The 17764-nt window shown below is 37.8% G+C and overlaps 1 protein-coding gene across 2 annotated transcripts in view; it reads left to right on the top strand.

Moving 5' to 3' along the window:
- The window catches only part of LOC126354092 (CCR4-NOT transcription complex subunit 9), a 65605-nt gene that overhangs the window by 16704 nt on the left and 31137 nt on the right, over nucleotides 1–17764 (top strand). The window contains exons 3-4 of one of the 2 annotated variants that reach the window (XM_050003477.1): nucleotides 2479–2794; nucleotides 2897–2992. In XM_050003477.1, the coding sequence (XP_049859434.1) occupies nucleotides 2479–2794; nucleotides 2897–2992 (412 nt within the window). The remainder of the gene's footprint in view (nucleotides 1–2478; nucleotides 2795–2896; nucleotides 2993–17764) is intronic. The other variant, XM_050003478.1, reaches the window with a different exon arrangement.

The following is a 17764-nucleotide window of genomic DNA, read 5'->3' as shown; positions in this document are numbered from 1 at the left end:
GGCTCCAGAAGTTCACTACAAATAATGTAATGAACATCAAGTAAATTTTTTTTGCCTGTGTGATACTTGTGGAGGCACAGTAATTAATTTGACCCCATAGATTAGCTTTCAACAGTGCACCCCTGAATATGAAGGGAGATACAAGAACTGAAAAAGGAGTGTTCCTTGTTGTGGCTCCTCGTGACATATTTCAGTCTCTTTTTTTTCTGCTATATAAACTACAGAATCAAGAAAGTTATTAACTTGATAATGTAATTGTACATTACTAAGGCATTGGAGATCAGGACACTAAAATTGTTGCATAACAGCTGCAGGACACACAGAATAAACTGCCTTCAAGTTTTAAACCGTTGTTACTTTGTGTAAAAGGTGAAGCTCATTTTTTGGAAAGGAATCATGTTATAGAGAATTTTGAGTATGTCTTTTTTTATTTTGTTTAAGGTATAACATATTTTCTGTTTGCGAAAGTTGGCAATTTATGTTGAACATGAGTGTCCTAATGAAAAATTGTATAAATGTGCTGCTAGGGTCCATGGTGGCTTAACCACAACTGGTTTCTTTCACAGTGAGAAACCCGGCATCCACATCGTCACAAGTGCCACGCACAGTAACTGTGCAACAGCAGCCACTTGTGGGTTTCTTTGCTACAGGTTTCCAAGTCTGATGATAGATTTAAGTGTCAGAGGCCAAAGCTAGAAGAGGTCTTGTAGGATCATCAGCTTACGTTTACTTCAAGCTACTTGAATTTTAATATGTTACATTAATTTACTGTTATCATGAGGAAAACTATACTGCCGGCCATATGTTGTCGCTAATGATGTAATAATACAGTAATGAGCTATTCCAGTCCCAGCACTTGTCACTCCTTGGTGGCACATAAAATAAATTTGCTGGGCCATGTGGGTGCATAAAGCTTATTAAAGCAGCCTTCTGCTCAGCAGAGGTTTCACTAATATTTCCAATGTACTGGTATTTTTCATAAATATGCACACAGTGTATTGTCCTGGCTGGAGGTCCTGATGCCAATATATCTCCTTCTCTAATTCTAAATGTTAATGATATTAGTGGTCACACGGTACTTCAATGGGCTACAGTGAATGTAACTCACACTTCTACTGAAAATATGGGCATCAACTGTAGCGCACTGGATTTTCAGTGATATTTACTATAAGCCAATGATTTTGCTTTGTATGATGATATTTTGGATATTGGTTAATTATGTAGTGCTGTGCGCTGCGAAAACACTCTTCAGAGGTCTAGAAAGATATTATCTACATGTTCACAAGGCAGTACTATTTGTAGGTTATCATGTATGGTGAAAAGCAATCAGTTTTAACATACATGGTGTTTCCTGAACATGTTAGTTCTTTAAAAGAGAACTCTTTTCCTTGAGAAATATCAGTCTGTCAGTGTTATGGATATTCACTTGGATCGCGTGTCATATAAACATTAGAAACATGGAACTGGAGTTAATGAACACACTATAGAATTGCCTTTAGTGTTCTTTTTTTCCTCTGTTGATATCTTGTCCTTTATCTGATTAATTATTTATGATGGGGAATGTGTATGCTCGTCATATAGTGATTTTTTTCTGTATAAATGACTGTTTCTGTCAAAAATTCATCTGTGGTTTAGAATAAATTGTTAAGGAGAAATCTCTTTCAATCTACAATTGAAAAAACTACGGCTGACTCAAGCATGTTATTTCAATGTTTAGACTGTCTAAGTGTTTTATGGTCACTTGTTTCACATCTCTATCTGCAGAATGGCAATGGCCAACAATTATCACTTGAGTAACAGTTTCAGAATATAGATTATGTGCATTGTGTATGTTGTGAGTAGAATCTGCCCTTTCATATTGGTTGTTATTCCATCCCATATTTTCCATTGTTTAATCTTGTAATGTAAATCTATCTTTCGGAGAATTTTGATTTAGTTTGGAGACAGTTTCGAGGAACATGTAAGTCATATTGGTTGCCCCAATATTTTTGGAGTACCCATTCTGTCTTAAGTTGGGCTATTCTCCTGCTAAGTAAGAACAGATAGACCCAAAACTTTGAGATGCAGTGATTGGCTTTGAGAAAGCTTACTGGTGCTATTAAGATTTTACTTTTGTGCAGATAACATTTTAAGTGTGTTGCTATCATTAAATCTGAAAAAACAAACGCACAAGCACATGCAGAGAGAGAGAGAGAGAGAGAGAGAGAGAGAGAGAGAGAGAGAGAGAGAGAGAGAGTGTCCAACGTTAAATTTTTGCTTTTGGTGCAACTTACATGCTATCATTTTGTTAATGGAGCATTTTTTCTTAGACTACATAATGCTAGCACAATTTATATTTTATTTTTTGTGTACTGTCTTGAGTTTATAGACCCACACTTCTGTTTAAGTCTTTGTAGTATTCTTTTCTTTAATTTTTCAGTATTGTCAAATTACTTCGTATATAAGAATGTCTTATGAGGGTACGTTGTTTTGTTACAGCAAAAAACGTGAAGTTGTACCAGATCTGGCTCCTATGCTTTGGCATTCATTTGGCACAATTGCTGCCCTTCTCCAGGAAATTGTGAATATCTATCCCGCAATTAACCCTGCATCACTTACAGCCCACCAGTCCAACAGGGTTTGCAATGCACTAGCCTTGCTGCAATGTGTTGCATCTCACCCAGAAACCCGCTCAGCATTCCTTTCAGCACATGTTCCTCTTTTCCTGTATCCGTTTTTACACACTGTGAGCAAGACGAGGCCATTTGAGTACTTACGTCTCACTTCACTTGGTGTCATTGGAGCTCTTGTCAAGGTATGTATGCATATGCATATTAAATTTTCAAATCTTACCTTGCAGAAATGTGAAGTGACTCATAGTGTATTACTGTCACTCTTAACAAATCCCATGCAATAGTCCGTTGCAGGAATTACCGAACAACACCATAAACAGTTCCACGCCGTCAACCTCAGTACGGGAGTCAGTCAGGAGGATTTCCGGAAAATGCAAAAGGTGCCCAAAAAGAGCTGCCCTCAAAAGCTTATGTCTCTTGGCTACAAGATGTACCAAAGATAATAGCAGCATGTTTTGCTGCTGTCAACAACTACACTAGCCAGGATCAAGCAGTTCAGAGGAGGATGTTCTTAAAGAGAAGTGCTAATGGGATGTTTGTTCAGACTGCTCTGAACAGTAAAACTTCCCCTTCTGCATTTAAGAAATGGAATCTCTTCTGTTTGCTGTTAGCAGTACTACACTGGGTTCAAATGGTATATTGCATGGCATATTGGGATCTTCATGTGAAATCCAAGGGAAGCTTCAGATCGTTTAAATGAAATTCTTGTATTCCCATCTTAGGGTGTCTAGGGTTCATCTGCACAATTCAACAGAAAAGATTGCACATCTTCACATAGTTAATAAAATGTTGTGCTCATCATTGTGGCAAATAAAAATTGAGCAACAAGTGATAACCTTGGCACCTTATTTGAGGTGTAGTTGAGCTAGCTGTAAAGGAACTACACCCAAGTATTCAATCATCTTCTTGGATATATGTATTTCACATGAACATTCATTAGTTTTAGTTTTCTGTACATATTAACATATTTGGAGGGAATAATTTCTGCAAGTACTTTCAAAGGGCTAATTGTGTACATTCTCTTTATGTTTGCTCATTTATGTGATATGACAGCTTGTTAATAGTTTGAGAGAGTCAGTTTTATGCTTATGCCTATCAATTCAGTGAAGATTATTGGGTGTTCGCTATGGCTCTGTGGTCACACGAGTGAGCACCCAATAGGCCTGGAATCAATTTTCAGTTAGTTTTGGGATTTTTATGTAATTTATTGGTTCTTTCACCTCTGACAAAGATTTATTTGTGTGAAACAAGCGAAGTTGCACAGATGTCCAGGACTTCACATTACACTACACATGCCTGTAGAACTGGCTGAGTAAGTCAGTTTAGAAGTTGAAGGAAGACAATGGCATACCACCTGTAATAGGATCATGCCCAATAAAGCATTGTGCTGTTTACACCAACCTTCACATGGTAAACAGCTTTAGAGACCACATAGGATACGGTGGCCGATGCACAGCGACCAATTTTTGTCCAAAAGTGCCAGGCGAGTTCATTCTTTTGTTCAGAAGGGGAGGCCGACAAGTGTTTGCCACCTTTCGGCCAGCAGGCAATAACAAAAGTGAGGCACATGCCCTGCAATCTTTCTCAAACAGTTTTACAGAAACTATTGGTATAATTATTTCATTTTTGCTGTACTTACAGCTTTGTGTGTCAGATTCCTTATGATGTGCCCATTATTTAATTAATGGTCATAGTTATTGTGATATTTATGTGGTAGTAAGACGCAGTGCAAAATTCAGAAAAGTTTACAATGAATTACTGTGATTTTACTTTTGGTGCTTATTACATAATATGTTGCTGCATATGAAATTTAGCTGACACATTGAATTTTTCTTTAGACTTTGGTAGAAGTGTTTGTCACCAATCCCGAGAAAACTGATCTGATGCAGCACACTCTATTATCACGCCATGCTAGCTATAAAGCGAGAGTGAAATATTCACAACATTTCTCATATTTCGTCGACAGTTTCAGATATTGAAATGCTATTTGGCAATTGATAGCACAAAGAGAGGGGGGGGGGGGGGGGGGGTATTTTGCCACATCGTCAGCTGTATTATTTCACTAACTACAGGCTTGTTTGATGAAAGGATTTAATTTTTAAGCTGGTGAAACAAGAAATGCTATGGGTTTTGGAACAGAAGTGAAGATGTTACATATTTTTTGTACTGAGGATGTGCTTTTTCATGACCTTTTGACCTTGCTTTTCCTTAGTTCCTCTCTTAACAAACTTAATAAACCACTGTTTCAGAATTCTGTTGAAATTGTTTACACAACATGTTTATGAAATGAGACTGCACAAAATGTGCTGTGTTCTGGCAAAAGAAGCAAATTTAACATGGCAACCAGAGAAATGGATAGGTTTTACTCAAAATTTGCCACTCATGACTTCTCTGAAAGTTACAAATGATTAACAAGCCAAGTTGAAATAAATTCCTGCATTTTCGGCCAAATGCTTTTTAGATACTAACCATAACAAAGGTGACATCTTTTTGGATGGTCACCAAGCAAGTGTGGGCATGGAGGGACTCCATTTAATATTTACAAAAGATGTGGATGTAGGCTTTAGTTTAGAATGGCACTTCTCCACTGCTCCACATTTCCGCTAAAATGCTTGCCCGTAACTCCCACTACTACTGCTCTCCCCACATGTGCCCTGCTGTCTGGGCATCTACCAGCCAAGGTTTCTACATGGACTCTATCTTTACTGATGCATTCAAATCAATATTTAAATCATCCAACTTGCTTGCTTGTCATTTATGAATTAAGGGTACATTATTGTTTTAGTTAATACTCTCAAAATATACAGTATTGAAAGATCAGAATGTATGTGAATGAGACAACTATCTATAAATCTGATATTAGATGTTACATACTCTCTGTGTAGTGGACTTGCTTAATGATATATTTTGTGCCAAGCTTGTGAAAGAAATCTTTTTGAAACAGTCTCTTTAGACCTGACACCACCCTTTCTCAGAAATGGTCATTTGTGATCACAGTGGTGTCCTTTGATCAGAAGTTTCAATTAGAAAGAAAATTTTAATTTTGTGAAAAGTTGAGTGAACTTATGGAATGATTGGTTTTGTGTGCCGGCACTAACATTTTAATCATGAACATTTCTTTATTTCTCATAGATCTTATATAACTGAAGTAAGGATTAAAATACTTCAGTACATTTGGTGATCTTACATCTTGTGCCACATACTGTTAAAAGATTGTCTGTATAACAGTCACTGAAATTGAACAATGTTCCCAGGTTAAATTTCTGCTAATATGCATTTAGAGAGAGAGATGTGGTTTATTTATTATTTCGCTTTTAAGTCATTCAAAAGAATTGATAGGCTGTCTGAAAGTGGCCAAATTTGCTGTCCCCTTATTCCCTTTTCTGGAAAAAATTGCTTTTGTGGTGGAAAAAAGTAGCTATTGTGGTATTGTCTAAAAATGAAAAATTGATCATTAGTAGTTCATGAAAGTGCATGAATTGTTACTTACTGTTAATAAAATCTTAATCTTAGTGCACATATTATGGCTGTAAAGACAATAGTACAACATAGTGTATAAAAAAAAATTGTATAGTTTGGCAGTTTCATGTGGTAGGTGGCACATCGTATTTGTTTTATGATTGTAGCAATTGACTAACATGCAAATTGTGTTAAGAAAGGCACATTTTAAAGGCAAGTTTTCGTTTGTAGAGAGAGATAGAAAGCACTTGGGTTTGGATTGCAATTATGCCCATTTGAGTTTCTCCTTAATGAGAATGTATGTGAATTTTGGTGATACCATTAATTTGCAGGTTCATATGTCAATGTCCATGCTGTCAGTACTAACAGTGTTGTGTATGAAAGTGCTCACATCATAGTTACATATGTTCAGTGCAAACCACCTGCTCTGTGACAGTACAACCACTGATAAGGTAATGAAGCACCAATATGCCGCAGTTTTAGGATGCTGTTGTTGTTTCACCATTTGCACAAGCTCAATAAGACAGTATTACTTAATCGTGTGCAACAGAACTTTGTGGCAGTTCAATGGTGATTCATATGCAGAAGGTACATCAACATTACTTACCCTTTATCATAGTCAGATGACCTTTACAGGTGAAATCAACTGATTAAGCCCACTCAGCATATGACCAGCAAGGTCACTGCTCATAAGATAACACATCATAGCAACACAGCTACTCTAATTCATTGTGTGTACTATTTTGCCACATGGGACTTAGATTTTTGTTCACAACTTTTGTTGCAAGATAATAAATATTGTTTAGAGTACATAGAAACCTTGAAGCACCTTGTGCAAGTCTGGGGTGGGGATTCAGATAACCAGTATCTGAGGATATGGTGCAAGGGTTTAATCATATAGAATGGGCAAAATGAAATTGGCCCGAATAATATTCACGAGATCAATGCATAATCAACTCTTAGTAATGAACAGGAGAACTGTCAATCACAGAAAATGCTGGAAACTATGACAGATCCAGGAATCGGTTGCTGTTACTTGCCTGTGCCATGTGGCATGCAAATCTTCTGCATTTTCTGCCCTCACCATTTCATTGTGTTTGGGTGACTGTAAGGAGCAAACATTTTCAATGACAAATTGAATGCAACACAAAATGGTGCTCATGGTAAAACAGCATATGTTCACTGTCAAGTGTAATTCCTGGGAAACACGCGGAACTGATTGCACAAGAGCTTGACTGGAACTGTTTTAGCAAAACTTCCAGCGAAGTCTGTAGTGCAAAAGTTAATGGCAAAATGATGTGAAACGGGCTCTGTAGCAAATTAAAACAAAATGGTGAACTATTCAAAAAGTCTGAACACTGGAAAATACGAGGGTGGTTTGAAAAGTTATCGGTACGGAAAAAAGTACTTAAATCACAGACTTTTTTTTTTTCTTCTTCAATATAGTATACTTGTAGATTAATGCACTTAGTCCAACGATGTTAGTGCCTTGATCCCATCTCAAAAATGAGTTTCCTCCACTTCTGCAAAATAGTTGTCAACTGTTGCTATCAGTTCTTCGTTTGAAGTGAATCTTCATGCACAATGAAAAATGTTCAGTTTTGGAAGAGATCAAAATCTAAACGGAGCCATATGAGGTGAACAAAAGGGTGTAGCCATAATTCATACCTTAGTTCGTGTAATTTTGTCCTGGCGACAGCACATGTAGGGTGCTCATTGTCTTGATGGAAGATGACTTTCTCCTTGCTAAACCTAGCCTTTCTTTGTGTACCTGTTGTTGCAATTTGTCCTGGAGGTTAGCATAGTATTATCCAGTAATTGTTTGCCAAGTGGGGAGATACTCTGCAAATAATCCCCTTTGCATCCCAGAACACTGTTGCCATGGCCTTTCCCACTGAAGGAATTGTCTTTGCTTTCTTTGGTGGTGGAGAATCAGTGTGTCCCCACTGGTTTGACTGTTGTTTTGTCTCTGGGGTATAGTAGTGCACCCGAGTTTCATCTGTGGTCACAGACTGGTGAAAAAAATTTTGTTCGTTTCTCCTAAAACTGGCAAAACATTGTTCTGATATGTCCATTCTAATGCATTTTTGATCCAGCGTCAAGAGTCGCAGCATCCATCTTGCAGATAATTTTTTCATTTCTAATTCTTAAGTTAAAATGTGCTATACCCTTTCAGATGATATCTGGCAAGCATGAGAAATTCCATGCACTTTCAATTGGTGATACTCCATGACCATTTTTACACTTTTGCAATGGTTTCTGGAGAAGTGACACATCTTGGCCGACCACTTATCTAAGCTGTCCTGACCAAATTTAAATTCAGTTGTCCACTTGGCAACAGTAGAATATGAAGGAGCAGAGTCCCCCAGTATATTCTGGAAATTGGCATGGATGTCCCTTGCTTTCATACCTTCCTTTACAAAGTACTTAATAACTGCTCAAATCTCGAAATTCCCCCCCCCCCCCCCTTTTCCATCTTCACAAATCACTAGGTGGGAACAACAACAAAGCCACATCTCTCTCCCAAGACCACTGACATGATATGTATTTACAGACAACAGTCCAATGAATATCATGCGAACAACTCATTGCACTAGCACTGACCTCTCGTTGTGATTGCGAGAACTTTTCAAACCACCCTTGTATTTCTAGATTGAAGGAAAACCTAGAACAAAATCTGGTGAAATGTCAACATCATTTATCTTTGTAGTAGTAAATTTAGAGATAATTTTGTCGAAAGATTTCCAAACAGGACCTGCATCTGTATCCTTACAGATTTTCTTTCTTGCCAAAATTAAAGCATACTGAGAAACTATCATGTTGAGTTTTGCCAGTGGTTTGAGTGAAGTGAAATCTGACTTTCGGATCCTCAGTTTTTCATTTCTTCAGATAAGACGTGACTCATTCTGTCATGGTATGTGAACTAATAGAAAATGTGCCATTATGCCATCAGAAAATACCTGTCAGTGCTTTGAAGAGTTGTTGCATAATTTAGAAATTGGCGTTTGGTGCTCAGTGTCTAGTGTCTACAGTGTAAGATGATTTTTTTCATCACATTGTTAATGCCTACCAGTATGTGTGGAAACAGTTCAATCCGTATGTCAATCAACTCATAGAAGATGAGATAGTTCTAGTGAGATGAAGCAACAAAACACTGCCTAGATAACCTAGTCAAGAGTGCATCACATGTTCAATGAAAAGAGGACAGTGAGCAGAGACAGTGCAATCTCAGGGCCACCTTGATTGCCTGATCTGTGTGATTTTGTCGTATACACCGAATTGAAGGATCAGGTGTACTCGAATAACCCTCACACGCTGGAAGAGAAACAGCAGAACATTGAAAAAGTGATTGCTGTTATTCCTCCCAGAGCTGCTATACACGTCTCAAATGTAGCACAGTGCTGCATCCACATCAGTGGTGGCCATTTCCAACATCTTTTGCGACAAGGATCAGTCAGGTGTCAGTGCTTGTTGTAAATGTTTTCAGGTCAGTTTTATTTTGCCCATTGTGTATATCGTGCATAAGGATCATGAAAGTAGTATTGGGATGTGTACTTAGGCATATAGATAGTAATTTTTTCCTCACTCTGTACGCAAATTGGAATAGGATTGGTCATTACTAATATTAGTATAACATACCTTCAGCCATGTTACATAATGTAGCTTTCAGAAGATTTATATATATGTAATGACTGCTTGTTGCCAGTGCTCAGCACCGTACGAATGACTTTGACTAACAATAGCAATATTTTTTTCCGTACACAAGCATGCACATCTTCACTTGTGGACAGTATTGCATTTTTTAGGTATTTGGTATTCAGTTTCAGCTTCTTCAGTTTTGACACAGAGTTTTTGAATGCTTCTCGTTCATGTGTAGTAACTGGTGTTTTGCTGTTTACACACCATTAATACAATCTCTGTTTCTGCAACTTCTTCCATATAGTTTTAATGGTTTCTAACTTCTTCAACCTGTGTTGCTTCCACTGTAATTTTAATGGTGTTAGACTTCTTGCTTCCTTTAAAAGTAATTATGAAATTCTGAAGGTTAAATATTATTTTTTGGATGGTGTTGAGGTTATGAGTAGGTCATTTCTTGGTAAAGTGATTTATTTCGACACTAATCTTTGAAATAATGTTTACATATTTTCTAAATTTTATTTTTAATATTTATGTTTATTTTTTATACCAGTGTGGCTATCTCATTAGATTTTGTACTTAATTTATTATTTTCAATTCCTTCTCGTGCATCTTCAGCCTCTGAAAGTGTTATTTTCTATATTTAAAATTGTTGTATTTCCTTGCTTCCAGTCATTTTGTGCTGCTACAATTCTGTTTTGATTAAGGTTCTGTATTAGTTCCTCATTCCACAACAAAGTCCTCTGCACTGCCACTCTTTGTTGAATTACAGAGTCTTGTTGCATTCTTGCCTTAAATGTTAAAAGATCAATTTACTTATCAGCCAAGAAGTAGTGCTTTTTTTCTTTTTTCTTTGTGGGTTACTCAGTTAAGTAATAAAAATAAATTTTTATGTGCCATTTATCTTCCAGCTTCAAGTCTTCATCTGTGTATAAATGGATCCAAAATTTGAAAATAAATTCTTGGCAGAAGTAGATACAAAAAACTTTGCTCCTCTGCTGTGAACACAGTAAGAAAACTGCTCTTACTACTGGGATACTGTGATAAAAAGTTTCCTCACTCCATATTTTACTGTTTCAGTTATGGGCTTAGTCTGCTGCTACATCACATAGATATGTGAAGTTGTTCATGAAGGACATGCACATCAATGCTACATCTTCCATTTGACTTTGTCAGAATCTTAAAACCCACATCCTTTAGAATTAAAGTTATGATAGACAAGAAGAATCTTTCACATCTAAACTATTCTCTGAAATCCTAGATGAAACTTTCAGATACTTCAGCGAGGAAACAGTGAAAGAACGTGTGGTAAATGAAGATTTTTGCATCACACACATTTGGCTGATCAGTCGTTAAGTTCCTCTCTAGTGCAGATAAACCAACATCACAGTGAATGGAAAATTTTATCAGAGAAAACTTGAAGGTAGATCTGAAAACTTACATACGGTAAGAGTAAAATAATATATAATCAGAAAAGTGAAGAAAAAATTGTTCAAACAAACAATACATTTATAGAACCAGTTGAATTTTTTATTTAGGACAGCTGAAGACAGTGAATGGATAGACAACAGAAGATATAAATAGATGAGTAAAAATTGTCTTGGGTACTTTTTGTAATTGTAAAGCCAGAAAACCTGAAAAGGAAAATGCAGACAATCGGTCTAGTTATAGAGTGGGTCCATGACGTGAAAGCAGAAGAAATTCCCCCCCCCCCCCCCCTCCACACGAGTGTAGATTCATATCAACAGCAGCAGAAAATGGTGTAAAGTAAGTATGATTTATTATTAATAAGAAGGCAGAGAATGAGTCACAGTGAACATTTCAGTGATTGGAATATATTTTCATCAGAACCAACAATAAATTAGTGTCAACAGTAGTTCAGGTACACTCAGGTACACATGTGGGGGGGGGAGATATGATGATAGCTATAGTTCTAGTTTCAAAACACTATAGAAAGAGAACCACTGCTCAGAAAGATGCCCAATTTGGACAACAAATTATTGACACTGGGATAAAAGTCTTTGAACAAAAAGAAATTTAACAAAAATTTCATTAGCAGCATTTGTAAACATCTTAACATAAATGGGGTTGCCTACAAATGACAAATGAATTGCAATACAACAGCTTTGATTTAAGTTGCCCATTGCACCATGCATGATGTTCAGTGCACATGGCTGCACAAGTTCAGCAGCCAACAGTTGTGACAATTGTTTAGGTAAGCCCATCCACCAAGGTGAGTTGTGCGATATTGGAAGAGAGACATTGGTTTTTAACTGTGCTGAATTGAAAAACCACGTAGTAGAAATCCGTCAGTTTTTAATGATCCTGAGGCCAAATACCACATATAAAGTAAAATGGCATCAAATTTTAATTGTCCTCATGCCCAAAACCACATAAAAAGCAGAGTGACATCTGTTTCTGTCGTGAGACTGGCGCGAGATACGTTCAGTATACTATTGTTACACAACAGTTCGGATTGTCTTGAGGAGGGGGGGGGGGGAGGGTCACGTTCAGAATGTGGTATGTGTTGTTTGCTTTCAACTCGGCTACATTCGTAGTTGAAGCACTGTACACATAATCTTTCAGATAATCCCACAGCAAGACATCACATGGATTAAGATCAGATGATCTAGATGGCCAGGCTGTAGGGAAATGGTGGCTGATATTTCTAGCAATGCTGAAATTCGTGTGCAGCAGCTGATTCACTGGGGCTGCGTAATGTGTGGAGGAGTGCCATCTTGCATAAAAATGGTCCTACCCTTGCATCCACACTGTTGAAAGGTTGCAATGACTGCACAAAAGACTCTCATAGTGTTTGCCGATGACTGTACAAGTAACAGAACCCCTTCTCAAAAAAAAAAAAAAAAAAAAAAAAAAAAAAGAAAGCCTAGCCCTACGATAAACAGTGCTGTCAACCCACACTAAACAGTCATCTTTGCAGGAAAAAGTGATACTGGCTGATGTACATGTGGATATTCTGTTGCCCATATTCTGCATGTCCACATGTCCTTGCAGATGGAAATGAGCCTCATCTGTCCTCAGAACATTCATTGGCCATTCATTATCCACTTCCATGCGAGCAAGAAATTACAAAGTGAATGTTCATCTTGCTGCCGGGGTAGCAGGAAGCAACTCCTGAACATGGGTGATTTTGTAGGGATAACAATGGGAGATGTTTCACAGGATTTTATGCACTATGCTCGTAGGTGTGTCCAACGTGCAGGCAGTTCCATGTGCTCTGTATGTTTGCACACCACCACTGGACCCCTCCTGCAATGCTGTGGCCACATCTTCGATAGACATTGGATCATCTGCTTTCCTCCCTCTGCCATATTGCACTTCAAAAGAACCTGTCTTTTCAAATTTTGTAGTCAGTTTCTCCAAGTGTTCAGAATTTCCGCAGGGCTAGTGGCGTGCAGTCACTGTTCTCGTGAAAGAACTTTACCAGCAGCGCATGAAACTTGATTGAGACAGTCATATTGGGCATCCCAAACTGAGGAAGACCCATGTGCCACATGTCTGTTGGTGTTCACATCCGGATGCTTACAGTGCCATCTATTGGTCATATCTTGGTCAAATTTTCTTTGGTCCATGACGTTTCACCCTGTGTCAATAATGTGCTGTTCAATTTTGACATCATTCTTGGCATTGGTTCTCTTTCTACAGTGTTTTGGAACTGGAACTTTAATTATAGACACCCTGTGTATGTGGATATCGTGGGTAATTTGAATGCTATGATATAGAAGTAAATAGAAGAAATAGTTCTGGAAGCATATGGGCTCACTAATAGCAATGAGAGGGGAGAAAGACTAATTGAGTTTTACAGTAAATTTCAGATAGTAAAAGTTAATGAATTGGTCAGAGATCAAGAGTTGGAGGTATACTTGGAAAAGTTAGTAACAGTCACACAAATGAGTTAAAAGGGTTTACTTGTCTTTGTGAGTAGTTGAATAAGGAAGTCTCCAACACTGCATGCGATATAACACAACAAAAGGCCCCCAATGGCTAGGTGCAAATATCATAGGAATACTTCACAGTACATAGCAAATGGAATTTACAACAACTGTCTGCTCGCTTCTAAGAGTTCACTAGACGAGGTCCCCTGCTTAAGTCAGCCCTGGACAATGATCTATAACCAAGTCGGCGAGAGCTATTCTTCCATCTTCCGAGTAGGCTTCTGTCCGTTGTTGTCCGGTCATTAGCAGATTGCACTCGGGCTGCAGATGGCCGAAGCGAAGTCAATATCTTCATACTCAACGCTCTCGTGGCACTGGTGGAATGCACTCAAGTGGTGAGTCTCTATGGTACTGGCACCAGCTCGCATCTTTGCGCCAGTGGTACTTTTGTGGTGCCTATGTCTTGTTCGGACGACACAGCACAGAATTGCTAGAAGTTCAAACCACTCCATGTTAATTGGCTCAGGCATGTCTAGTTTGCTGTCCCATTGTGTGTCCACATTCCGTTTCCGTACCTTTGCAGGAATTTATGAACACCTGATCATTTTAAAAAAAAGTTGTGAGTGATTGACAAGAATTTATTAACCTTTGTACATCATATGTATCACCATTGATATCTCCTTGATTTGTGTACGCCAGCACAGTATTTAAGATGTGCGCTGAGCATGAGGGAGTCTTTAACATTGGAGAAGTGCAGCTACACTGTTCGGGCCACTATCAGCAACAAACATGGTTCGCACAGTGTTGAAAAAAAGAACAACTGTGATATCTTTATCAGTTTATGTTCAGTATTTTCTTAATATTTTTTTAAAAATATCACTCTTGAAATATCTGGTGCACAATATACAATTCTCAAGTTTTCCTTCTTCACCATTAATGTAATGGGCAGTTATTGCCAAGTAATTTGTTTTGTGATATGAATCATCCTATACCCTCCTCCATATTGGAAACATTCTTCACCTCTAGAAACAGCTTCTCATAGATGATTTGTGGTTTCCTTCAAAATTCTTGAAGTGCTGGTTGGATTAAGTAGTAATTTCTTAGCACACTCTGCACTGTACTTGGCCCTCACATAAAAAACAAACTGCTCTGTCTTGAGAAATCGATCTCCATCCATCTGAAGATAAAATGTCTGCTGACAAGAAGACAAGCTTTTTGGTAAAACTATCTTAAAATTCAGTGGGACTTCAAGAACTTTTATGTTTTTATTAGTATTTAAGAAAGTAATTACACTACTTTGTCCAGCCTCACATGCATGTTTCAACAAATTTGAAGTCCCAGTTTTGCGTCAATTGTAAGAACACATTTTTCTACCCACAAAACAAACCACTACATCTTCGATTTTCTCATTGCCATCAAATACATAAGCAAATTTCTTCCAAATCAGTGATTTCAAATGGGCTTCTGGCAGTAATGTTATTTCACCTTACATGAAATGATGTCCGTGGTACTCATTTTGTTAATGCAACCTCGCTAATGTTTATTCGTACACATTTTTTACATGTTCACTCAGCCTGTACAAAGTGTTGACTGAAGGCAGCAGAAACTTGAAAGCTTGCACTTGTCTGGTAGCCAGTGGCCAGGGTTGTAATCCAGAATGAGTTTCAAGGATCGGGTGAAAGACAAAGTTGTGGCAATGTGTATAGTCATAGGTGCAGGTCCCTTGGGTGCAGCTGAAGTGACTGTTGCTAGAAGGTAAAGGTGGGATCAGACTTCTGCTTTACCTGGGCCCACAGATTTCAAGTTTTCAGCTAACATCACAACAGAAGAGCAGTAATAATTCAAGCAGTAACGACAGGTACCACAATTTGACAAACACTTATAACAAAATTTATACTGTTCTTTAAAACTACAAAACAGTTCTTGCTGTGGACATTTGCAGATAACCCATGGATAACGGCAACAGTGCACACTTTTATCCACAAAGTAACAATTACTGCAGATATCTGCATCTACACAGGCCTCTGGATATAAGATATAGGGCGTCGAGTATTTGGATCTCAATTTAGTCTGGAAAACTTCAGATCAGAGCGGCAGAAGACATAGATAACATTCCTTCGGGACTTTTAAAACCGTTGGGAAAAAAATGGCAACCAACAACTTTCCAAGTTGATTTGTGGAATCTATGTGACTGTAGATACAGTTCTGGAAATATGTCATCCCCACACTACAGTTGGTAGCAAGGGAAGATAAGTGCAAAAACTACCATACAATCAGCTGTACACTCTTGTGTGAAAGTTTCTGTATGAACGATATACAGAGGAATGAACAAGAAAATTGAAGGTATTTTTGATTTAGATTAATTTGGATATAGGAAATGCAAAGGCACCAGAGAGGCAGTTCTGACGTACTTGTTAATTGAAGCAAAACTTGACAAAAATGTAGACACATTCATAGGATTTGTGGATCTAGAAAAAGCATTTGATAATGTAAAATGGTGCAAAATGTTTGAAATTCTCAGGAAAATTGGTGTAAGCATCTGAAGCCAGGCGATATACAACACAGTGCATACAAAAACCAAAAGAGAACGGTGAGGGTGGAGGATAAAGAATGAACTCCAATTGAAAGGGTGTAAGGTAGGGACTCAGTTTTTTGTCCCTACTGTTCAATCTATAGATTGTAGTAGTAGTAATGGAAATAGAAGAAAGTTTCAGAAGTGGGATTGAAATACAGAGTGAAAGGATATCAGTGATAAGATTTGCTGATGTGATGTGATGTGAAAGTGAGGAAGAATTACAGAATCTACTGATTGGAATGACCTGTTTATATAATATGGATTTACATAAAACTAAGGAAAAAAGTGATAAGGTTGAGCAGAAATGAGATTAGTAATGAAATTAACCTCAATATTGGTTGACTATGAAGTAGATGAAGTGAAAGAATTCTGCTTTCTTGGAAACCAAATGATACGGCAGATGAAGCAAGGATGACATACAAAGGAGGCTATCAGAGGTGAAGAGGACTTCGTTGAACAAAAGAAGGTTACTATTTTAGTCATCATGATTAATTTGAGTAAAACAATTCTGGATGTGTAGTTGTGGAGCAAAGCACCATATGGATGTGAATTGTGTACTGTCAGAAAACAGAAAAAGAAGAGAATCAAAGTGTTTGGGATGTAAGTGTTACAGAAAATTGGTAAAAGGAGATTTTTCAGACTCAGTGAGGAAAGGAGCGTATGGAAAATGTTAACATGAAGAAGGGACAGAATGATAGAACAAGTGTTATGACATCAAGGAATAACCTCAAGATACTTCGGAGAACTGTAGAGGGTAAAAACTGTTGGGTGAGTTGCATCAAACATATGGTAGTGAAAGAAGATGAAGGAATGTTTACCAAAATATTGGTTGTTTATCATCACGATAATATAAGAGAAATAAGGGCTCGCATGGAAAAATTTTAAGTGCTCGTTTTTCCCGCGTGCCGTTCGAGAGTGGAACAGTAGAGAGACAGCATGAAGGTGGTTCATTGAACCCTGTGCCAGGCACTTGATTGTGATTAGCAGAGTAATCACATAGATGTAAATGTAGATGTGCCACCAAGGTGGCTTCCTGTTGTTTGTACTCCTTGCACATTGTGGCTCAGTGATGGTGTGGAGCCACCAAGTTGAAAGCTAATCACCATTGTCTCTATTGAAATTATATTTGTTCTTGGAGATTTCAACTATTCAGACTTTCCTTCTGTAAATTTTACATTTTTTGGGGTAGCACAAGTACAATATCGGAATGTATATTGTGGTTGCAGTACTACTGGTGTTGTGTCTCACAGATTTCACCCCTTGTTTTATACAAGTGTGGTGCCCATGCTTTTTAATCTGTTCTTTCAGTGTCCTCTTGATCTCACCTGTATGTTCTTTCCAGATTGCTTGGTGAATGGGGCAGCTACAGCTGTAGGAAACCTTTTGAATAATAAATAAATGCAACAGACAATGTGAGAAGATTTATTGGTCTATGGGTTCACTACTAGTTTTGTGACTGTAGAGTTAGATCCTGAAGTGCCAAACAGTTAACTTAAACAAGACACACAAACTTCTGTTGTCTTATGTAGGTTGAACAATACAGGGTGATCCAGAAGTGATGGTCAGTATTCAGGGATATGACAGGA

Source organism: Schistocerca gregaria, chromosome 3 (assembly GCF_023897955.1).
Source record: "Schistocerca gregaria isolate iqSchGreg1 chromosome 3, iqSchGreg1.2, whole genome shotgun sequence".
Taxonomy (NCBI): Eukaryota; Metazoa; Arthropoda; class Insecta; order Orthoptera; family Acrididae; genus Schistocerca; species Schistocerca gregaria.
The sequence above is the reverse complement of the archived record's forward strand: the minus strand, read 5'-3'. Positions and strand labels throughout refer to the sequence as shown.